Here is a 17,584-nt window from a genome sequence, read left to right as displayed (position 1 = left end):
TGGGGATGTTGTTCCACACTATAAGGTGGGTGGTTATCTCCAGCCACTGGGAATGTTGTTCCTATAGTTGTTGGGAGTTGTGTACTAGAAGTGGGTGCACAAGATGAAGAATATTGGCTACAAAGAAATAATTTAGAATTAGCACGAAACCATTGCAAATACTCAGGAGTGTGTTGGAGAGGTCCCTGAAGTGGTTCCCCAAAAATAACATGTTTGCATCTGTCTTTCTAAATGGAATTCCAGTCTGCATGTTGTTCAGCCCAATTGGTGTCGCTATGTGTAACCCTCTCTCCAGATTACATATGCTAATTATAACTAATTATTTATGGTTAATAATATTTATATTATTATAATGTGTAGAAAAGATACTTAAACAAATTAATTAAATTTATCTAATTAAAGTTTTATTCAATAAAAGTCACTAGATATTAAAAACCATTTTATAACAACTTAGTAAAATAAAATCCCTAATCCTATGCTCTGGAATTTTTGCATCTGACCTTCTAACTGCACATCCAATTTTTTTTTACCATAGATTAGAGTCCATACTATGTCCATGAACCATAGATTAGAGTGTCATCTCCAATTTACCATTTTCAATAATAAAAAAACAAATCACCTATTTTTTTAAAATATAAATATAAATATCTCAACAGCAATAACAGTTACAAATCTTTTACACGAAAAAAATCTTATCTACAGCTTTCACAATAGGTGACGTATCTCACTAAAATATGCACACATTTACAAAAGTTTTGCTTTAGGTCACTTTTTCTCGTACATGATACGGCATTTAAAATTTGATATGCCCTGTGTCCATTAGACTCCCACATCGATCATCCACCCAAAGCACCTTCTATATAAGTGCTGGTTGGGTGAAGGGATCAAGGTGCAAAATGCGTGCGGAGAAGAAAAATGGGTCTTTTCGATCAATTTTCATGCATGCTGATACATTGGATTGGTTTTACATGGTTTTGGGTACGTTTGGTGCCATTGGTGATGGCTTCACCACCCCTATCACCATGTACATCTTGAGTGGAATCATGAACAACATTGGTGATGCTTCCAAAAAGACACCAACTACTTTCATCCACAACGTTAATAAGGTTACATATTTTCTCTCTCTAGCTACCTCAACTCATGCAGTGTGTGGCTTATTGGGTTTAGCTTTATGATCAATTTGATGCAGTATTCAGTGATATTGTCCTACTTGGCTAGTGCGGCCTTTTTTGCTTCCTTCCTTGGTGAGTTTCGATTTTTGTATCATTTTAATTTTAGGTAAATAAATTGTTTATGTTGAAGAAAAATTACTCAAGAAGTGTTAGTTTCAGTTCTAATCTTGGAAATGTGATGGTTGAAATATTTATTTTCACGTTGTTTGAACGTCATGTAACAACATTTCTAATTTAGAAAAGTTATGTGAATTATATTCGCACGAGGAAAAGAGTTTTATTCCGATGCCAAAAGAGTGTGTATGTGATATTTTCAAGGGAATATTAGAAGTTATTTCGTATAACTCTTGTAAATTCTATTTTTATTCAAAATTAAAAATAAATAAATTTTAGAGAATATTTTTAAAAATATTAAAATAAACAAAACACCTTTCTTATATTCACACAAATAGAATTTTGGGTTATATTATTTGTAGGAATATGATTCTCAAAATTTCAAGAATATAACATCTTTTGATGAAACAAATGCTCTTTAGATACTATAGATACTATTTTTATCTCGAAATTTCAAGAATATAACATTTTTCGGTGAAACAAATGCTCTTTAGACACTATAGGTACTATTTTTATGCAAAATTTTATTAAACAAGTAAACTTAGTTGTTATTCACATGTACATTATCTTGATCATATTAGTTAACATAAAATCTTCATCATACCCCATTAACATTGAGGCGCACCCCATCACATTGAGTACTAATATGATAATGAGTGGTAGGTAGGCTCATTATTAATCGTTAAAATAAACTTTGATAAAATGAATGTGAGTTTAAGTCTAATTCAATTTTACATAACTAATTTTTATATATTATATTCGAAGTAGGATTTCTAACAAGGTTTCTAATTATATTAAAATAAATTAATCTAAATATGTATGTTTTAAAAATGTATGATTGAGTGGTGGTATAAAAATATATTATTTTTTAAATAAGTTAATCTAAACACCCAATTTTTCTTTCATTTGTATGGAACATGGTACTAATGTTGTGCTCTCTCTCCTTCACTTTGGGGAACTATAGAGGGTTACTGTTGGACAAGAACAGGTGAAAGACAAGCTACAAGAATGAGAGTTAAGTATTTAAAAGCAGTGTTGAGACAAGATGTAGCATACTTTGATTTGCATGTCACAAACACGTCTGAGGTCATCACCTGTGTCTCTAGTGACAGCCTCATAATTCAAGATGTTCTTAGTGAAAAGGTATAAGAAAAAAAATCAATTTTTATTTTTATTTTGTATCATGGTTTTAAATTGTTGTATGCAACTGTCATTGTGCTACATCAGTCGTATTCTCCCATAATTTGCAGCAATGTCAAGGATCATGACACAATCCCAATTTCAACAGCAATCGTAATTCATTACCATGTTTTGTGTATAAGCCTTTTCAATTTGTGATTTTTTATTACAATTGTGACTTTAACAATTTGTTCCATTTTGGAAACTAGGTTCCAAATTTCTTGATGAACTTCTTTAGGTTTGTTGGGAGCTACCTAGTGGCTTTTGCTTTGTTCTGGAGATTGGCCATTGTGGGGTTTCCCTTTGTGGTGCTTCTTCTGATCCCTGGTTTAATTTATGGGAAGACAATGATGGGGTTGGCTAGAAAGATCAGAGAAGAGAGTAACAAAGCTGGTACAATAGCAGAACAAGCAATATCTTCCATAAGAACCGTTTATTCCTTTGTGGGGGAAAATAAGACCATAGAGGCTTTCTCTGATGCTCTACAAGGGTCTGTCAAGTTAGGGCTAAGACAAGGCTTAACCAAAGGTTTGGCCATTGGATGCAATGGTGTGGTGTTTTCTATATGGGCTTTCATGTGCTATTATGGAAGCAGATTGGTCATGTACCATGGTGCTAAAGGAGGAACTGTGTTTGCAGTTGGATCATCCATATGTATTGGTGGATCGTAATTATACCTACCTTTATCTCATTGCATTCATTTCAGCCCAAAAGTTTCATAATTCATAAGATTTCACTTCTCAAAAGCCATCATAAACAACAAGTTTGTATAAATATAAGCAGAAGTTCTTCTAAAAAAGTAACTTTTTTACTGGAAAAAGCTCTTTAATTTCAATGAAGAAGTTCTAAAAAATTCTTCTAAATTTTTATGCAAACATGTAACAAGAATAAAGTAAGTAATCTTGACCGTTGATGAAAACAATTTAATAGTTGATATTCTAACACGTTCATAACTTGTTATGCACGTAATAATATTTCTTTCATCAGCGATAGACTACTTGCATTATTCTTTAAAATGAGGCAAATCCTAATTTGTAAGACTGTGAAATGTTTTATCACAATTTATTTTTTGTGTGCATTGCAGGGCATTAGGTTCTAGTTTATCTGATTTGAAGTACTTCACAGAAGCATGTGCTGCTGGGGAACGCATCATGGAAATGATAAAGAGAGTTCCGAAGATTGATTCTGAAAACATGGGTGGTGAGATTCTAGACAAGGTTTTAGGGGAAGTGGAATTTAAGCATGTTAAATTTGTGTACCCATCAAGGCCAGAGAGTGTTATTCTGAATGATTTCAGCCTAAGGATTCCAGCAGGGGAAACAGTGGCATTGGTTGGAGGGAGTGGCTCAGGAAAATCCACTGTGGTGACACTTCTGCAAAGGTTTTATGACCCAATTGAGGGAGAGATATGTGTCGATGGTGTGGCCATTCATAGGTTGCAACTCAAGTGGTTGAGGTCTTTGATGGGTTTGGTGAGCCAAGAGCCTACTCTGTTTGCAACTAGCATTAAGGAGAACATACTTTTTGGGAGAGAGGATGCCACTGAGGAAGAAATTGTTGAGGCTGCCAAAGCAGCCAATGCTCATGATTTCATTTCCCAGTTGCCACAAGGATATGATACCCAGGTGAGTGAGTTTAAGAATTTCTTTGTTAAATAACATAGAGAATCAACATTACTATAAGCTGGTATAAAATTAAGTGTTTAGTAGTTTGTCACTATTCTTAAACTTTTTCATTTAAATTTATTTGCAATAAATATTTGTTATGTAGGTTGGAGAGAAAGGAATTCAAATGTCAGGGGGACAAAAGCAGAGGATCGCTATTGCACGAGCAATAATAAAAAAACCTCATATCCTTCTTTTAGATGAAGCAACAAGTGCATTAGACTCTGAATCCGAACGAAAAGTGCAACAAGCTCTTGATAAAATTGTTGTGGATCGAACCACCATTACTATAGCACATCGCTTATCCACCATAAGAGATGCACATGCCATTGTTGTGATGGTGAATGGGAGCATCATGGAGATGGGTTCTCACGATGAGCTCATGCAAAACGAAAATGGGTTTTACAAATCTCTTGTTCATTTTCAACAAGTTGAGAAATCCAAAAGTGACACACTACCTTCTCACCCTCCTACATCAAATATTGAAGACATGCAAAACAAAAGTCAACATATTCTAAGTCATTCCATTTCTTCAAAATCAACGGGTCAATCTTCTCTTGTTGATGGTGATAGTGTTGAAAAAGTTAGTGATGATAAAAAACACACATCTCCTTCGTTTTGGAAATTGTTAGCCTTGAATCTCCCTGAGTGGAAACAAGCTTGTTTGGGGTGTTTGAGTGCAGTTTTTTTTGGAGCAATTGAGCCAATGTATGCATTTGCAATGGGGTCCATGATATCAATTTTTTTCCTCACGGATCATGATGAGATTAAAAGGAAAATTGCAACCTATTGCATATTTTTTGCGGGGTTGACTGTGTTTCAATTGGTTGTTAATATCGTCCAACATTACAATTTGGCTTACATGGGAGAATACTTGACCAAAAGGGTCAAAGAGAGAATGCTTGCCAAGATACTCAGTTTTGAAGTTGCATGGTTCGATCAAGATGAAAATTCCACAGGTGTTGTTTGCTCTAGACTATCTACAGAAGCTAATATAGTAAGTTCTTGTTTTCATCTAAACATACCATGCAATGTTGCATATTACTTCACTCTTTTTTATCAATGACGAAAATGAAATAATTAAAGTAGGATTTAGAAAACTACAATTACAAAATGTGATGTTTATAAAAACTTAAAATCAATTGATGTTATATCTCGAGAAGATGTTTTTCCCTTGTTTATCCTTTTTCCCCCCTTTTTATTTTACATATTAGTCAAACTCTATAAACAAAGTGATATTTTTATAAACTTAAACATGTTTTTAGTCTTTTAGATGTGAGGTGTATTTGTTTTTCACCCCTTAAATTTAAAACGGAAAATTGCAATCACCTCCCCTTTATATTATGCCAATCATATATGCGTCTATCTTTCATTTTTGAGTCATGTATAATGTTGTGTCTTTTTTATGAAAATTTTAATTGTTCTTTAATTTTAAAAATAATAATTTTTTGGTCCATTTTTTAAAATTGTTTTTTGAAGGTATATTTTTTAAATCACAACACATGATATTTAGGATATCATTTTGGAGTTAAAATTTAGTAAGAGATTAAGTCTCATTCAATTGTTGACACTTACGTTAATAATTTGTTCTCATTTAATAGTACAAAAATGGTATTATCTTATATAAGAGGTTATATGTATAGCTTAGATAAATAAATAAGGGAGGTTAATATTCACTTAAAAATTAGAGGGAAGGTGTATGTCATTTAAAAATATCTCAGAGAAGGTCAGGGCAATTTTTCCAATTTAAAAGTGAGTTTTTTAGTCCATATAATCTTAAAGAAATGTTATTTTAGTTCACTTACTCAAATAAGTCTATCAATTGACCACTAGGGTTAGCCTAGTGGTTGGGTGGGGAGGGGTTGGGGTAGTTAGAAGCATGAGGACCTAGGTTCAATCCTCATTGTGACCATCTTTGTAATCTTTCCTATCTTTACCAAAAAATAGGTCTATCAATTAAAATCCATTTATTACTATTTTTTGCACAAAATTTACTTGATAGTTTCCTTGTTTGTTAATGAAAAAATCTCATTAAATTCATTTGATATTAAATAACTATTTTAATTTATCAGTGTTATTTGTGTTATTAATGACCTTGAGTAAACAAGATTTTTTAAGATTATAAAATTTAAAAAGATCAATTTTAAAATTGAGGGACTAAAAATATATTTATCTTAAATTTAAGAAATTAAAACCATATATTTAAGCATATTTTTATAACTTTTATTTTATGTTATCGTGATTGACATTTTTGTTGGGTCTTATCCCTTGTTAGTTTTGCTTTGAGTACTTTATTGTCAATTGTGATTGTGATTCATGTTTTAGTTCTAATTTTGAAACTTCTATGCTAATTATGGCATTTTATAATTTACAGGTGAGGTCTTTAGTGGGAGATAGAATGTCTTTGTTGCTACAAACTACCTCCGCCGTGGTAATAGCATGCACTGTGAGCCTAATCATTGCATGGAGATTTGCCATTGTATTGATAATTGTTCAACCTATATCCATTGCAAGTTTCTACACAAGAAGTGTAATCCTAAAGGGCTTGTCTAAAAAGGCCATCAAAGCCCAAGATGAAAGTAGCAAAATAGCAGTTGAAGCTATTTCCAACCTTCGAACCATCACTTCCTTTTCCTCACAAGACCGAGTCATAAAAATGCTACAAAAAGCCCAAGAGGGCCCAAGCCATGAAAGCATTCGACAGTCATGGTTTGCTGGCATTGGGCTTGGATGTGCCCGAAGCCTTACAACTTTCAGTCGGGCTTTAGAATATTGGTATGGCGGAAATCTTGTTTACCATGGCCACATTACTTCAAAAGCATTGTTTGAGACCAATTTAATAATGGCAAATACTGGTAGGATGATAGCAGATGCTAGTAGTCTCACTAGTGACCTTGCTAAAGGAGCAAATGCCATTGGCCTAGTTTTCACAATCTTAGATAGAAACACAAAAATAGAGGCTGATGAAATGAGTGCATACAAGCCCCAAAAGTTAATAGGCCATATAGAACTCCAAAATGTTTATTTTGCATACCCATCAAGACCCAATGTGATGATCTTCCAAGACTTCTCCATCAAAATTGATGCAGGCAAATCCACAGCATTGGTAGGGGGAAGTGGGTCTGGAAAATCAACTATAATGGGCTTAATAGAGAGATTTTATGACCCACTTAAAGGGATAGTGACTATGGATGGTAGAGACATAAAGTCATATAACCTTAAGTCACTAAGGAACTACATTGCACTTGTGAGCCAAGAGCCAACACTTTTTAATGGGACCATAAGGGCAACATTGCATATGGAGCATTTGATAAGACTAATGAAGTTGGGATCATTGAAGCAGCAAAGATAGCTAATGCTCATGACTTTATTGCAAGCATGAAGGATGGTTATGACACATGGTGTGGAGATAGAGGAGTGCAGTTATCTGGGGGCCAAAAGCAAAGGATAGCAATAGCCAGGGCTGTGTTGAAGAACCCAAAAGTGTTACTTTTGGATGAGGCCACCAGTGCACTTGATAGTCAATCCGAGAATGTAGTTCAAGATGCTTTGGAGAAAGTAATGGTAGGAAGGACCAGTGTGGTTGTGGCTCATAGGTTGAGCACCGTAAGGAATTGTAATCGAATTGTTGTATTGGATAAAGGAAGGGTTGTAGAAGAAGGGACTCATTCCTCTTTGTTGGCTAAGGGACCAAGTGGAAATTACTATTCTTTGGTCAGTCTTCAAAGAAATGCAACAACAACAACTAGTGCAACTGATATCGAATACTAACTAATCCTAATCAAGCCAAGTTGTTTAATTTGACAATTTGAGATTATTATTTGATCTTGTTTTGGTTTTGAGTCAAGTTATATTTTTGCTTTTTTTTTTACTATGGAAAAGGAAGTTAAAAAGATATATATCTTGTGCTCCCTCCGACCACGAACACATGAGCATGCACACACTCTCACCTACGTACACATAGACACACTCACACATGGTGGTGGCTCATAGGATAAGCATTATAAGAAATTGGGATCGAATTGCTGCGTCGGATAAAGGGAGGGTTGTAGAAGAATGGACATGTTCCTCTTTGTTAGCTAAGGGATTTAGTGGAATTTATTGCTCTTTGGTGAGTCTTCAAAGAAATGAAACAACCACAAGTGCTAATGATAATGAATACTAACTAACTAATCCAAATTAAGTCAAGTTATTTAATTTGTCAATTTGAGATTATTAGTTGATCTTCTTTTGATTTTAATTAGTTGCAGGTAATATTTTTTAACTATTAAAAATGATGTTATAATATATATATATATATATATATATATATATATATATATATATATATATTATCTTGTTTGACTCTTACGGTGGTGATTTATAGATTGAGCACCAAAAGGAATTCTAATCAAAGTGTTGTGTTGGATAAATGGAGAATTTGTAGGAGAATGTATTCATTCCTCTTTGTTGTCTAAGGGACTAAGTAAAATCAAAGAATCATAAAAGTAACTCATTACGTAATTGATTAAAATATAAAAATACCAAATAATTACACAATAATCCACTTATTTATATTAGTGTTGTGTATCTAATTAAGTAAATTATCATTGGTCACTTTCTAAGTAGAAATCCAAGTAATCACTACTAGAAATATGTTATTTACCTAAGAATTTTCATGTGAAAAAATATTTGTAGGAAATTATTGTAAAAATTCTTGTAAATGTGAATCTATAATAAATTATTGTAAATATTTTTGTAATTTTAAATTCAAAGAAAATTCTTGCAAATTTTACTAAAAAAATATTAATTATATGAATTTTTTGTTGCAAATAAAAATTTCTAAAAAAATTTGTAGGAATTTTTTTATTTTCCTACAAATTTTGTTTTAAATATAAATTCGCAGGTAATTTATTTTTTTAAGTAGTATTTTCTGCAAATTTTCCTATTCATGATTTTTTTTATTAATTTAAAAACTAAAAATATTTTTGAATCCTCCGTAAACACACACTTCCGTCTCCTTGCCACCACACTACTTGCATTGCATCGACTACATCACCACCGCAACATCACTATTAACACTGTTTTTCCACAATATCACCGTACACCACACACTTTTTTTCAAGTAAGTCACCATAACACTTCTCTCAACTTTTCCTCATCACCTCCACCATGCCACATCCACAACACTTCTCCCCTTTTCTCGCACCGCACAACATTTGTTAGGGTTTTCATTTTTTTCTCCTTTTCCTAGTTTTTCTCACCGCACAAAACTTCATTTTTTGTGTGCTTTTGAATGTAGATTTAAAGTACTAACTCAACGAGATAGAAGACAATGCTTGTAATCTGAAAAATATAGAAGCAGATGTTGGCTTGGCTGGAGGTAAGATGTTGGTTGGATATATGTCTCGTTTATTGATTGCATACCTTATTTTAAACCACATTTTTGTTTGTTAAGAGCTAGCTAGGATTTGATAGCATGTGAAAGTGTGAATATAAGGAGAGGAGTGACTGAACAAATCAGAAACAAGGGAGGGAGTGTGTGCTTATTGTTATTGTGATGTCTATCTATTTAATCACGTGTCTCTGTTTGTCTCTCATTTTAATGTATGATTGATTTCTTGCACTTTATGGAGTAATTAATGTATTTGTGAAAATTTAGACAATGTTAACTAGATCCTGTAAAAAAAGCTATCTCAGTGTAGAGTACCTTTTTGGTGGTGGGTGGGGTTGCTAGGCTAAGGATGGCTTGGCTTCGAATTGAAGGTTGATATGATTTCCTTGCTTTCTTCCATGTTCTGAACCTGTTTGATTTTGATCTAAGTTGAAACTGCCACTTCACATACTTGTTCTTCCCATTCAAAACCATATTATTATTGTTCTTGCACACATCCCCTGTGCTCCTTATGAATATGCTTTTCACTATGGAAGACATCTCTGTACATTGAAAATACATTAAGGAATTTTTATTTGATTGAAACTGTGACACCCTCTACCCCATTATTAATATACAACAAATGTAACAATAAAATTTTTCTTTTCTTCTTTTTGGGTAAATAAAATCTTTCATAGTTGACAAATATTTCAAATATCACAAGGTAGAAGATTCACATTCGTAACTCATAAATCATAACTCCAGTGTAGAAATTATAAAAGAAAAGAAGTTAAGATTTTCAATACAATTTAGTGAAAAACAAGAAATCATATATATACAAATAATAATAAAGGAAATATAAATTAACTCCAGTAAAGGTGGCAGTGCCTCCTGGTTAGGGATTAATTTATACTCCCAAATCATGTAATAAAAATATAACAAAGATGTACATTTTGGTCTTTTATCAAGAACGTTTAAATTACAATTCTTAACATACATTTTCCTTGAATTATATACTTTATCTACATTGTCTCTTCGTTAGAAATTACAAAAGAAGAGAAACTAAAGTTATTAAAATAATAACATATTAAACTAAGCTAACTATGCCCCGATGTCACATCCTATCAGAGCATGCCCAACTGAAGCCTTAAGCCTCATCAACCACATCCTCATGATGTTGATCGCCTGCAACATAATTTAAACATATACAAAAATAACAAGGGAGTGAGAAACATCTCACTCAATTTCAGGTGCAGAAATAAAAGTTAGATAGCACCCACACACACACAACAAATACACATACATCATTAATATCACATATACATTCATTTATCATGCAATGATATCATGGACTCGACTCATAAATGCATGCATTTGGCGCCATAAGGAAGTTTCACAATTCATCACTGGTGACCCTAAGGCACACCTGGTTACAACTGTCGGTGACCCTAATGTACACCTGGTTAGCATCAACTGTCAGTGACCCTAAGGTACACCTTGTTAGCATCAACTGTCGGTGACCCTAAGGTACACCTTGTTAGCATCGTTGGTATGCGGCCTCAGCGGCACACCTGGAGTAATATATGCATATGATGCATGTCATACATTCATTATTTCATGAACTCAACATTTAACTTATTACAAGATTTCATCAAGTATATCATGTCATTATTTTTCATATTCTTATTATCACAGCTTGTCTCAATAGTCCATTCTTAGGTCTCATAGTCCATTCTTAGGTCTCATGTCATTTGTCCATATTTCCATGGTCATGTCATAAATACTCCTCATAAGGTCCGCATAGGTATTCACAGAGATTCAGAGAGTATTCTTATTCATATTAAAACTCATTTATTATTAACATTAATTTCATACTCATTTATTACTTTCAACAAAAAACAAAATAGAGTAAATAGAAAATCAAACAGAACAACGACACCTTCAACAAAGAGCAAAGTAGAGTAAATAGAAAATTCAACAGAACAACGGCAAGGAATTGTGATTACATAATCATTTATTATTTTCAACAAGGAATAAAGTAGAGCAAACAGAAAATAAGACAACACAACGGCAAGGGATTAGGGGCCAATCCGACAAATAAACTATCCAACAATTATCCCCACACCCCCGAGCGAGGTTTCTCACTCCCCCCCTTACCTGGATAAGCGGAGTTGAAACTTGGGCAGAGCCTCCTCTTCTGGATTCCCTCTTTCTTTCCCTCTCTTTCTTTCTTTCTCTCTCTCTTTCTTTCTTTCTTTCTCTCTCTCTCTCTTCTCTTTCTCTCTCTAAAATTTTCACTTCTTACTGAATATAAAATTTTTCACCCCTGACCCCTATTTATAGGCAACCTGGTGTACCCGGAACGGCCCGTATTGAATTCAGAACGGCCCGTTCCGGATCCTTCGAATCTGTGCAGAATGTACAACTGGAACGGCTTGTTCCAAAATCGGAACGGCCCGTTCCCAAAAATCAGAACGGCCCGTTCTGAAACCAGAACTGCCCGTTCTAAAACCCAAAAGAACGGCCCGTTCTGCTTTCAGAACGGCCCGTTCTGCTTTCAGAACGGCCCGTCCTCCCTTCCAGAACGGTCCGTTCCAGACCCGTTCTGGGACAACAAAAACAACACATTTTTAATTCTTGGAACGGCCCGTTCCACTTTTGGAACACCCCGTTCCAAGTTACTAAATTACCCCTATAACTTTAATAAATTTACGAAAATACCTTTAATAATAATATTATAATAATAATAATAATAAAATAATAAAAGTTGGGTGTTACAGAAACTAGGGTGGTTCACTTCATTCAGTTCAGAACACAAGATAAACAGTATATAAAAGATTAGATATATTCATATTCACATTCACAAGAAATCAGAGAGAAATATAAGTCACTCAGCTGCATGTGATTTTAATTCAATCAAACTTACAATTATCTATATATTAATTTTTGTTTTTTTCTTGAAAATCAAATCAGGAGAGGGAATGGAATGCTAATTTCTCGGTTTTGTAAGAGTTATAATTCTTTTACAAAAATGAATAAGGGGTGACCGGGAGATTACAAGGTAATATCTATTCTTGTTCCTTTCATTTTAAAATGAAAATGTGTGCTGCCTTTCGTCAAAACTCTTTCACCCGAACATACTCTTATAGGTCTGACAAAGTTAACAATGTTTCATATATATCACAAATAACACTGTCTTCAGGCTTCAGCTTCTTCAGTTATAGTAGAACTATTAACTAAATTTCAATTTGGCTAGGCTTGGTGGATTTTGATTTGAATTTTATCAAGTATGTGAGTGCAGAATTCTTCTAATGCTACTTTCATAGAATGAACTATTCATTATATGTATTTCATCCCTATTGAAAGTGGAGTTTTCTCAAGAATGAATGACAATTTATGACTAGAGATTCTAGAGTTTCTACCTTTTTAAAAAATGACCATTTTTTCTTTGTGTAGCTGAATAAGAACACGTGAACAACTGTTATTGCTATATTGCAATCTAATATGTTAGTAGACCATTTAACATAATCGGATATCAAATTTAAGGAAAATGCTCTGGTTTTTGGAACAAAAAATTACTCTTTAGACTACAGAACATGGGTGAAGAATCTTATCCTACTATAGCAAATTAAAATGCATACTCCAAACCTTCAAACTCTAAAATTGCTGAAGTGCACTCATATCCAGAATACATATTGATAGTTTGCTGTTTGACTAGTACATTAGTTGATACTTGAGAGGTGATATATTGTTTCTGACTTCTGGATTTGCTGAAATATGTCTATTCTTCATTCTCACTATATGTTCTAGTTGATTCTTATTGGTCACATGTAAATTCTTTTTTGCTGTATTTTAATTGAATGTATTTCTGGAAAGCCTAATAGAGGGAACTGGGCATTGAGCAGTAGAAGCTAGAATCTTTCAAAATAAATTATAAGCAAGCAATTATTTTGCAATTATGAATTTAATGCTCGGAATCATAAGACCCGTTTTAATGGAGTGGGAGATGGTGATTTGTTTGTGTGTAACAAGGGAATTATTGAGTTGACAGTGAGAGATTAATTCCTTTTGAGACAGAGATCACTGAAGTGGATTTTGCCTCTTCCACTAAAGGTTTTCTTAGACACAGTGAGAAACGATGATTAGGCACAGTTTTGGGCTGGAAGAAAGTTGGGTAGCTTTTGTTCTGTTGTTGTGAGTGCATGACTGGTAAAATTGTTTTTACTTTTATTTAGAATGAGAATTTTGGTAATTTATCTTTAGATTATATATCTATCTATTATTGTGAGCCATTGCAGAATAGTTCCTCATTTTCTTTTCTGTAGAAAAGTTAAATATATAATGGTTATAATAGGTGGTTTTACTGGATCCTGGCCTTGGTGCAAGAAGTTTAGGATTGTCTCTAGAAATTTTCTAAGATTTGTTTAGAATAAGGCACGTGAATTTCTAAGAAAAAATTGCAAATTGAATGCTAAGTACCAAGTTACCAAATAAGAAAAATATATATATTTAACAATATCAAACTATTTTAAAGCCCATAAATTTATAATTTTCAAGAAGGAATGCACATTACATATAAAACATGAGTTTGAATGAAAAACTTTTAAAAATGTACTGTCTGTGTTTCTTAGTGATGATTTTGATGCAGCTTTTGAGCACTCGCTCAAGTATGATGTTGGAAAAATTTTCTTTTTTGGGCAGTTTAAGTATATTCACTCTACATGTTTCTTGTGCATTTCTTGGATGTATATTATATGTACAGGAAAACTGGTACCTAGAGTGGCACTTCGACGTATTGATAGTGTGGACTTTGGCAAAGACCGGAGAAATTTCTAAAGCAGATCTTCTAAAGGGCTTAAAAAACAGGTGAAAGTGTTTTATTTTGCATAAGGCATTTGAGATACAATAGTTCTGATATATTCATGTTATCTTACTATAGGGTTCTGAGGATGACTAAAAAGAAACAACAACGCATGCAGAGAGGAATGATGGTATGCTTTAGTAGCTGCTTCCATGAATATATGAAAATGTAGTTAGATAGTATGTCTAGTTCATAGCTCTAATTCTTTATTCTGTTGGAGTACGTGACATGACAACCTTGCTTTGTTGCACTCACTTTGTCACATACAACCTTAACCAATAATGTTACCGAAAATTTATCATTTACGAGTCATTCAGAAGTAGGGATGGATATTGCACAAAAATATCGAATACTTATTCATTTTAAGTTGTTAAATTATATTAATTCGTTTTTCTTTTCTTTATACTTCTAGATATAAGTAATTTTTTAAAAATATATGGCAATAAATTTTCTTGTTAAAACACTACCCTTCTTGTTAATATAATAACATCTTTTTTAAATTGAGTAATTAAAAGGAGTGTTTACTTATTTTCTATTTCTTATGTCATTATCCTTTTTACTAGGCCACTTTTATTTTGTTTATGTAGTACTCAAAGATAATGTTATAATTATCTAAGTTTATAATGCAGTACTATGAAGTGCCTTGTGATAGTTTGGATGTTTAATTATCTGTTAGAGGTATGTTTCCTTCCTTAACTTCCAAATTATAGTCCTGCTTCTAATTTATTTACTCTTGTTGTATTTTATTTTCTTTTAATTTTTATTATTAGATATAAATATTCAATAATATATTTTAAAATATATTTTATTTTCTGTTAGAGGTATTCTTTTAATTTTATTGTTTTTCATTATTATGAGTTAACCTTTTGAGATTGAGAATTTATTGTTTGATTCTTGTGTCCTAGTGATTTTGGAGTCAATTTGAACATAGAAATGTCTACACATCAACATAATAATGAAAGTGATGACGAAGATGATGAAGACAATGGTGATGAATATAGTGATCATATTGAAGGTGATATTTGATACCTTTTCATTCTTTGAAAGAGGATTTTGCTTTTAATATCTTCATTTTTTTTAATGAAAGAGGATTTACTTTTATGCAGGGCATGGTTGATTATAAGTACAAGTTATGGTCGATTGTAGATACAAGTTGACTCTAGTTCATGGTATATCATGCATATGCTATATCATTTATTTTTTAGTACATTATGGTTGATTGTAGATACAAGTTGATTTTATTACATGGTATATCATTTATTTTTTCATACATGGTATTTAGAAGTTTATCAATGGCTCAAACTTTGGCAAAGTTTCCTCACCTAGGCATAGTAACAATTTATACTCTACTACTGTGGTTTATCATTTACTATTATTGTAGACCTCATTCTCAGAAAAATTCATATTTAGCTTGCTATGAACTTGGGAAATGACTGCTATATTTGGGTTCAATAGTTGCTATATATATATATATATATATATATATATATATATATATATATATATATATATATATATATATATATATATGTGTGTGTGTGTGTGTGTGTGTGTGTGTGTGTGTGTGTGTGTGTGTGTGTGTATACTAAAACACATGAATTAAGCAATAGGAATGAACTGTGGGGCAGTGGTTGTGGTTGTGATCCTATGCGTGCTCTTGATGCCTGGCTTGCTTTTTCAGGTGCCTGGTGGAAACTTTAAGACAAGTGGTGCTTCCATTCTCGTTCATTCTCTCCTCTACTTTGGTCTCATTTGTTTGTTCTTGATCTCCATTAAGATCTACTTTTACATAGGCTAATCACTTCATTTGCCTCCACATTATATACTATATACTCATCTTTATGTTTAATTTCTTGGACTCCTGTTCTTATTCAAAAGTAACAACTACGACTTTAGTTCAACCTTTGTATTCTCTTTCATTTTCATGCTTCGGTACTCACTTTAATATGCATTAATCCATTAAGGCATGTATCTTTTTGTTGAGAGAGACGTACAACTCAAAATTCAAACCTATAGGTACGTTTCACTTTAACACGCATCAATTCACGGTGCACTATTGTTGGGGCAACTCGAAGACGAACGAGTCGAAATATTTGCAAGATTCCTCGAAAGAGATTATAAAGGCACGCGTCTACCAATGAACGAATGGGTAATTGTTTGAAATGGGACATTCGATGTGCTCGAAAAATAGTAACATGGTGCAAAGTACTTACGGTCATACAAGGAGAGTTAACGACTGGGTCGAGAAGTTAATTTACGTGAGATAAGCGGTTATGAGAAGTTACAAGTTAAAACCACGTGGTGAGCATAGTGGGCAGCGGTTATCCCCTAATGATGTACGTGTATGAAATTAACTGCCCCTAATTAATTTTATAAATACAAGTACTACGCACCTTAACAAAGGTCGGAAAACTCATACTTTAAACAAATTCTAAAGCATTCTCTGCCTGCACATATGGCTTCCATGCGAGGAATCATCTTTGGGTATGATCATTTCTTGGCCACTTTCCTTTTCTCTTTTTAGGAATAGAGTTAGAGTTAGTGTAATCTTTTTCTTTTTCTATTTTCTCCTTTTAATTCCGCATTTATAGACTGTAAACCTTGTAATGCTTGGACATTATCTGAAATGAATCATGATTTGCATTGCTGATGTTCGTATTGTTCATTCTGTACGTTTAAGTATTTACATGTACGAACATTATTGCTTGATAGTACTTAACGAATATCTAGAGACAAGTAATCATTAAAGCTGTATATTGTCTTTCATAAAATCACAAGATATAAAGCACCTGAATTGAAACATTAACTGTGCTAGTCCGAGTAAAAAGAACCCATAAAACGAATTCCACCATAAACAAATTGGCACGCCCGGTGGGACCCGTTTAATTCAGAACATAATTGGACTAGTTTAGGTGTGTGAATTGCATGAGATTAAGGAGTGGGAGAACTATGTCTACGTCTAATAATCCGAATGCAAGCCATAATAATGTAAATGTAGAACAGCCTAACCCCAATCCTGATAGCGCTACTAATGTGACCGGGGGGGCAAGGTCTCCTCCTGTGTTACTCGAAAACACAGCAAGGCCAAATAATGCAACTCAGGAACTGGTAGATGTCACGAGGGAGTATCCTTGGGGTATGCCACCTAATTGGAGAAGTACCCAACCTATACATGCTGATATGCCAGTACCTTTGATAGGGCCTAATCCCCAAATGCATATATCCCCACAGGGATATAATC

General features: G+C 33.3%; 1 protein-coding gene and 1 long non-coding RNA gene across 3 annotated transcripts; both read left to right on the top strand.

Annotated features, from left to right (window-relative positions):
* Positions 1 to 705: 705 nt before the first annotated feature.
* Positions 706 to 8,236, top strand: LOC109810515 (ABC transporter B family member 15). The gene is given in 8 exon segments (XM_083067824.1): positions 706 to 1,106; positions 1,190 to 1,244; positions 2,251 to 2,429; positions 2,675 to 3,132; positions 3,550 to 4,090; positions 4,236 to 5,126; positions 6,504 to 7,413; positions 7,416 to 8,236. Coding segments are annotated over 8 exon segments (3,729 nt in total). The 5' UTR covers positions 706 to 896; the 3' UTR covers positions 7,901 to 8,236.
* A 4,035-nt stretch (positions 8,237 to 12,271) lies between these two features.
* Positions 12,272 to 16,244, top strand: LOC109791040 (uncharacterized). Of its 2 annotated transcripts, XR_014431271.1 has the most exons (7): positions 12,272 to 12,543; positions 14,245 to 14,348; positions 14,422 to 14,473; positions 14,973 to 15,021; positions 15,249 to 15,358; positions 15,450 to 15,512; positions 16,025 to 16,244. It is a non-coding gene; the product is annotated as an uncharacterized LOC109791040 (long non-coding RNA). The 2 variants fall into 2 exon arrangements; XR_014431270.1 differs by having other exon boundaries at positions 12,276 to 14,348.
* The last annotated feature ends 1,340 nt before the right edge of the window (positions 16,245 to 17,584 follow it).

Source organism: Cajanus cajan, chromosome 2, assembly GCF_000230855.2.
Source record: "Cajanus cajan strain Asha chromosome 2, NIPB_CcT2T_4, whole genome shotgun sequence".
NCBI lineage: Eukaryota > Viridiplantae > Streptophyta > Magnoliopsida > Fabales > Fabaceae > Cajanus > Cajanus cajan.
Note: the sequence above shows the minus strand (reverse complement) of the source record. Positions and strands in the feature narration are given on the sequence as shown.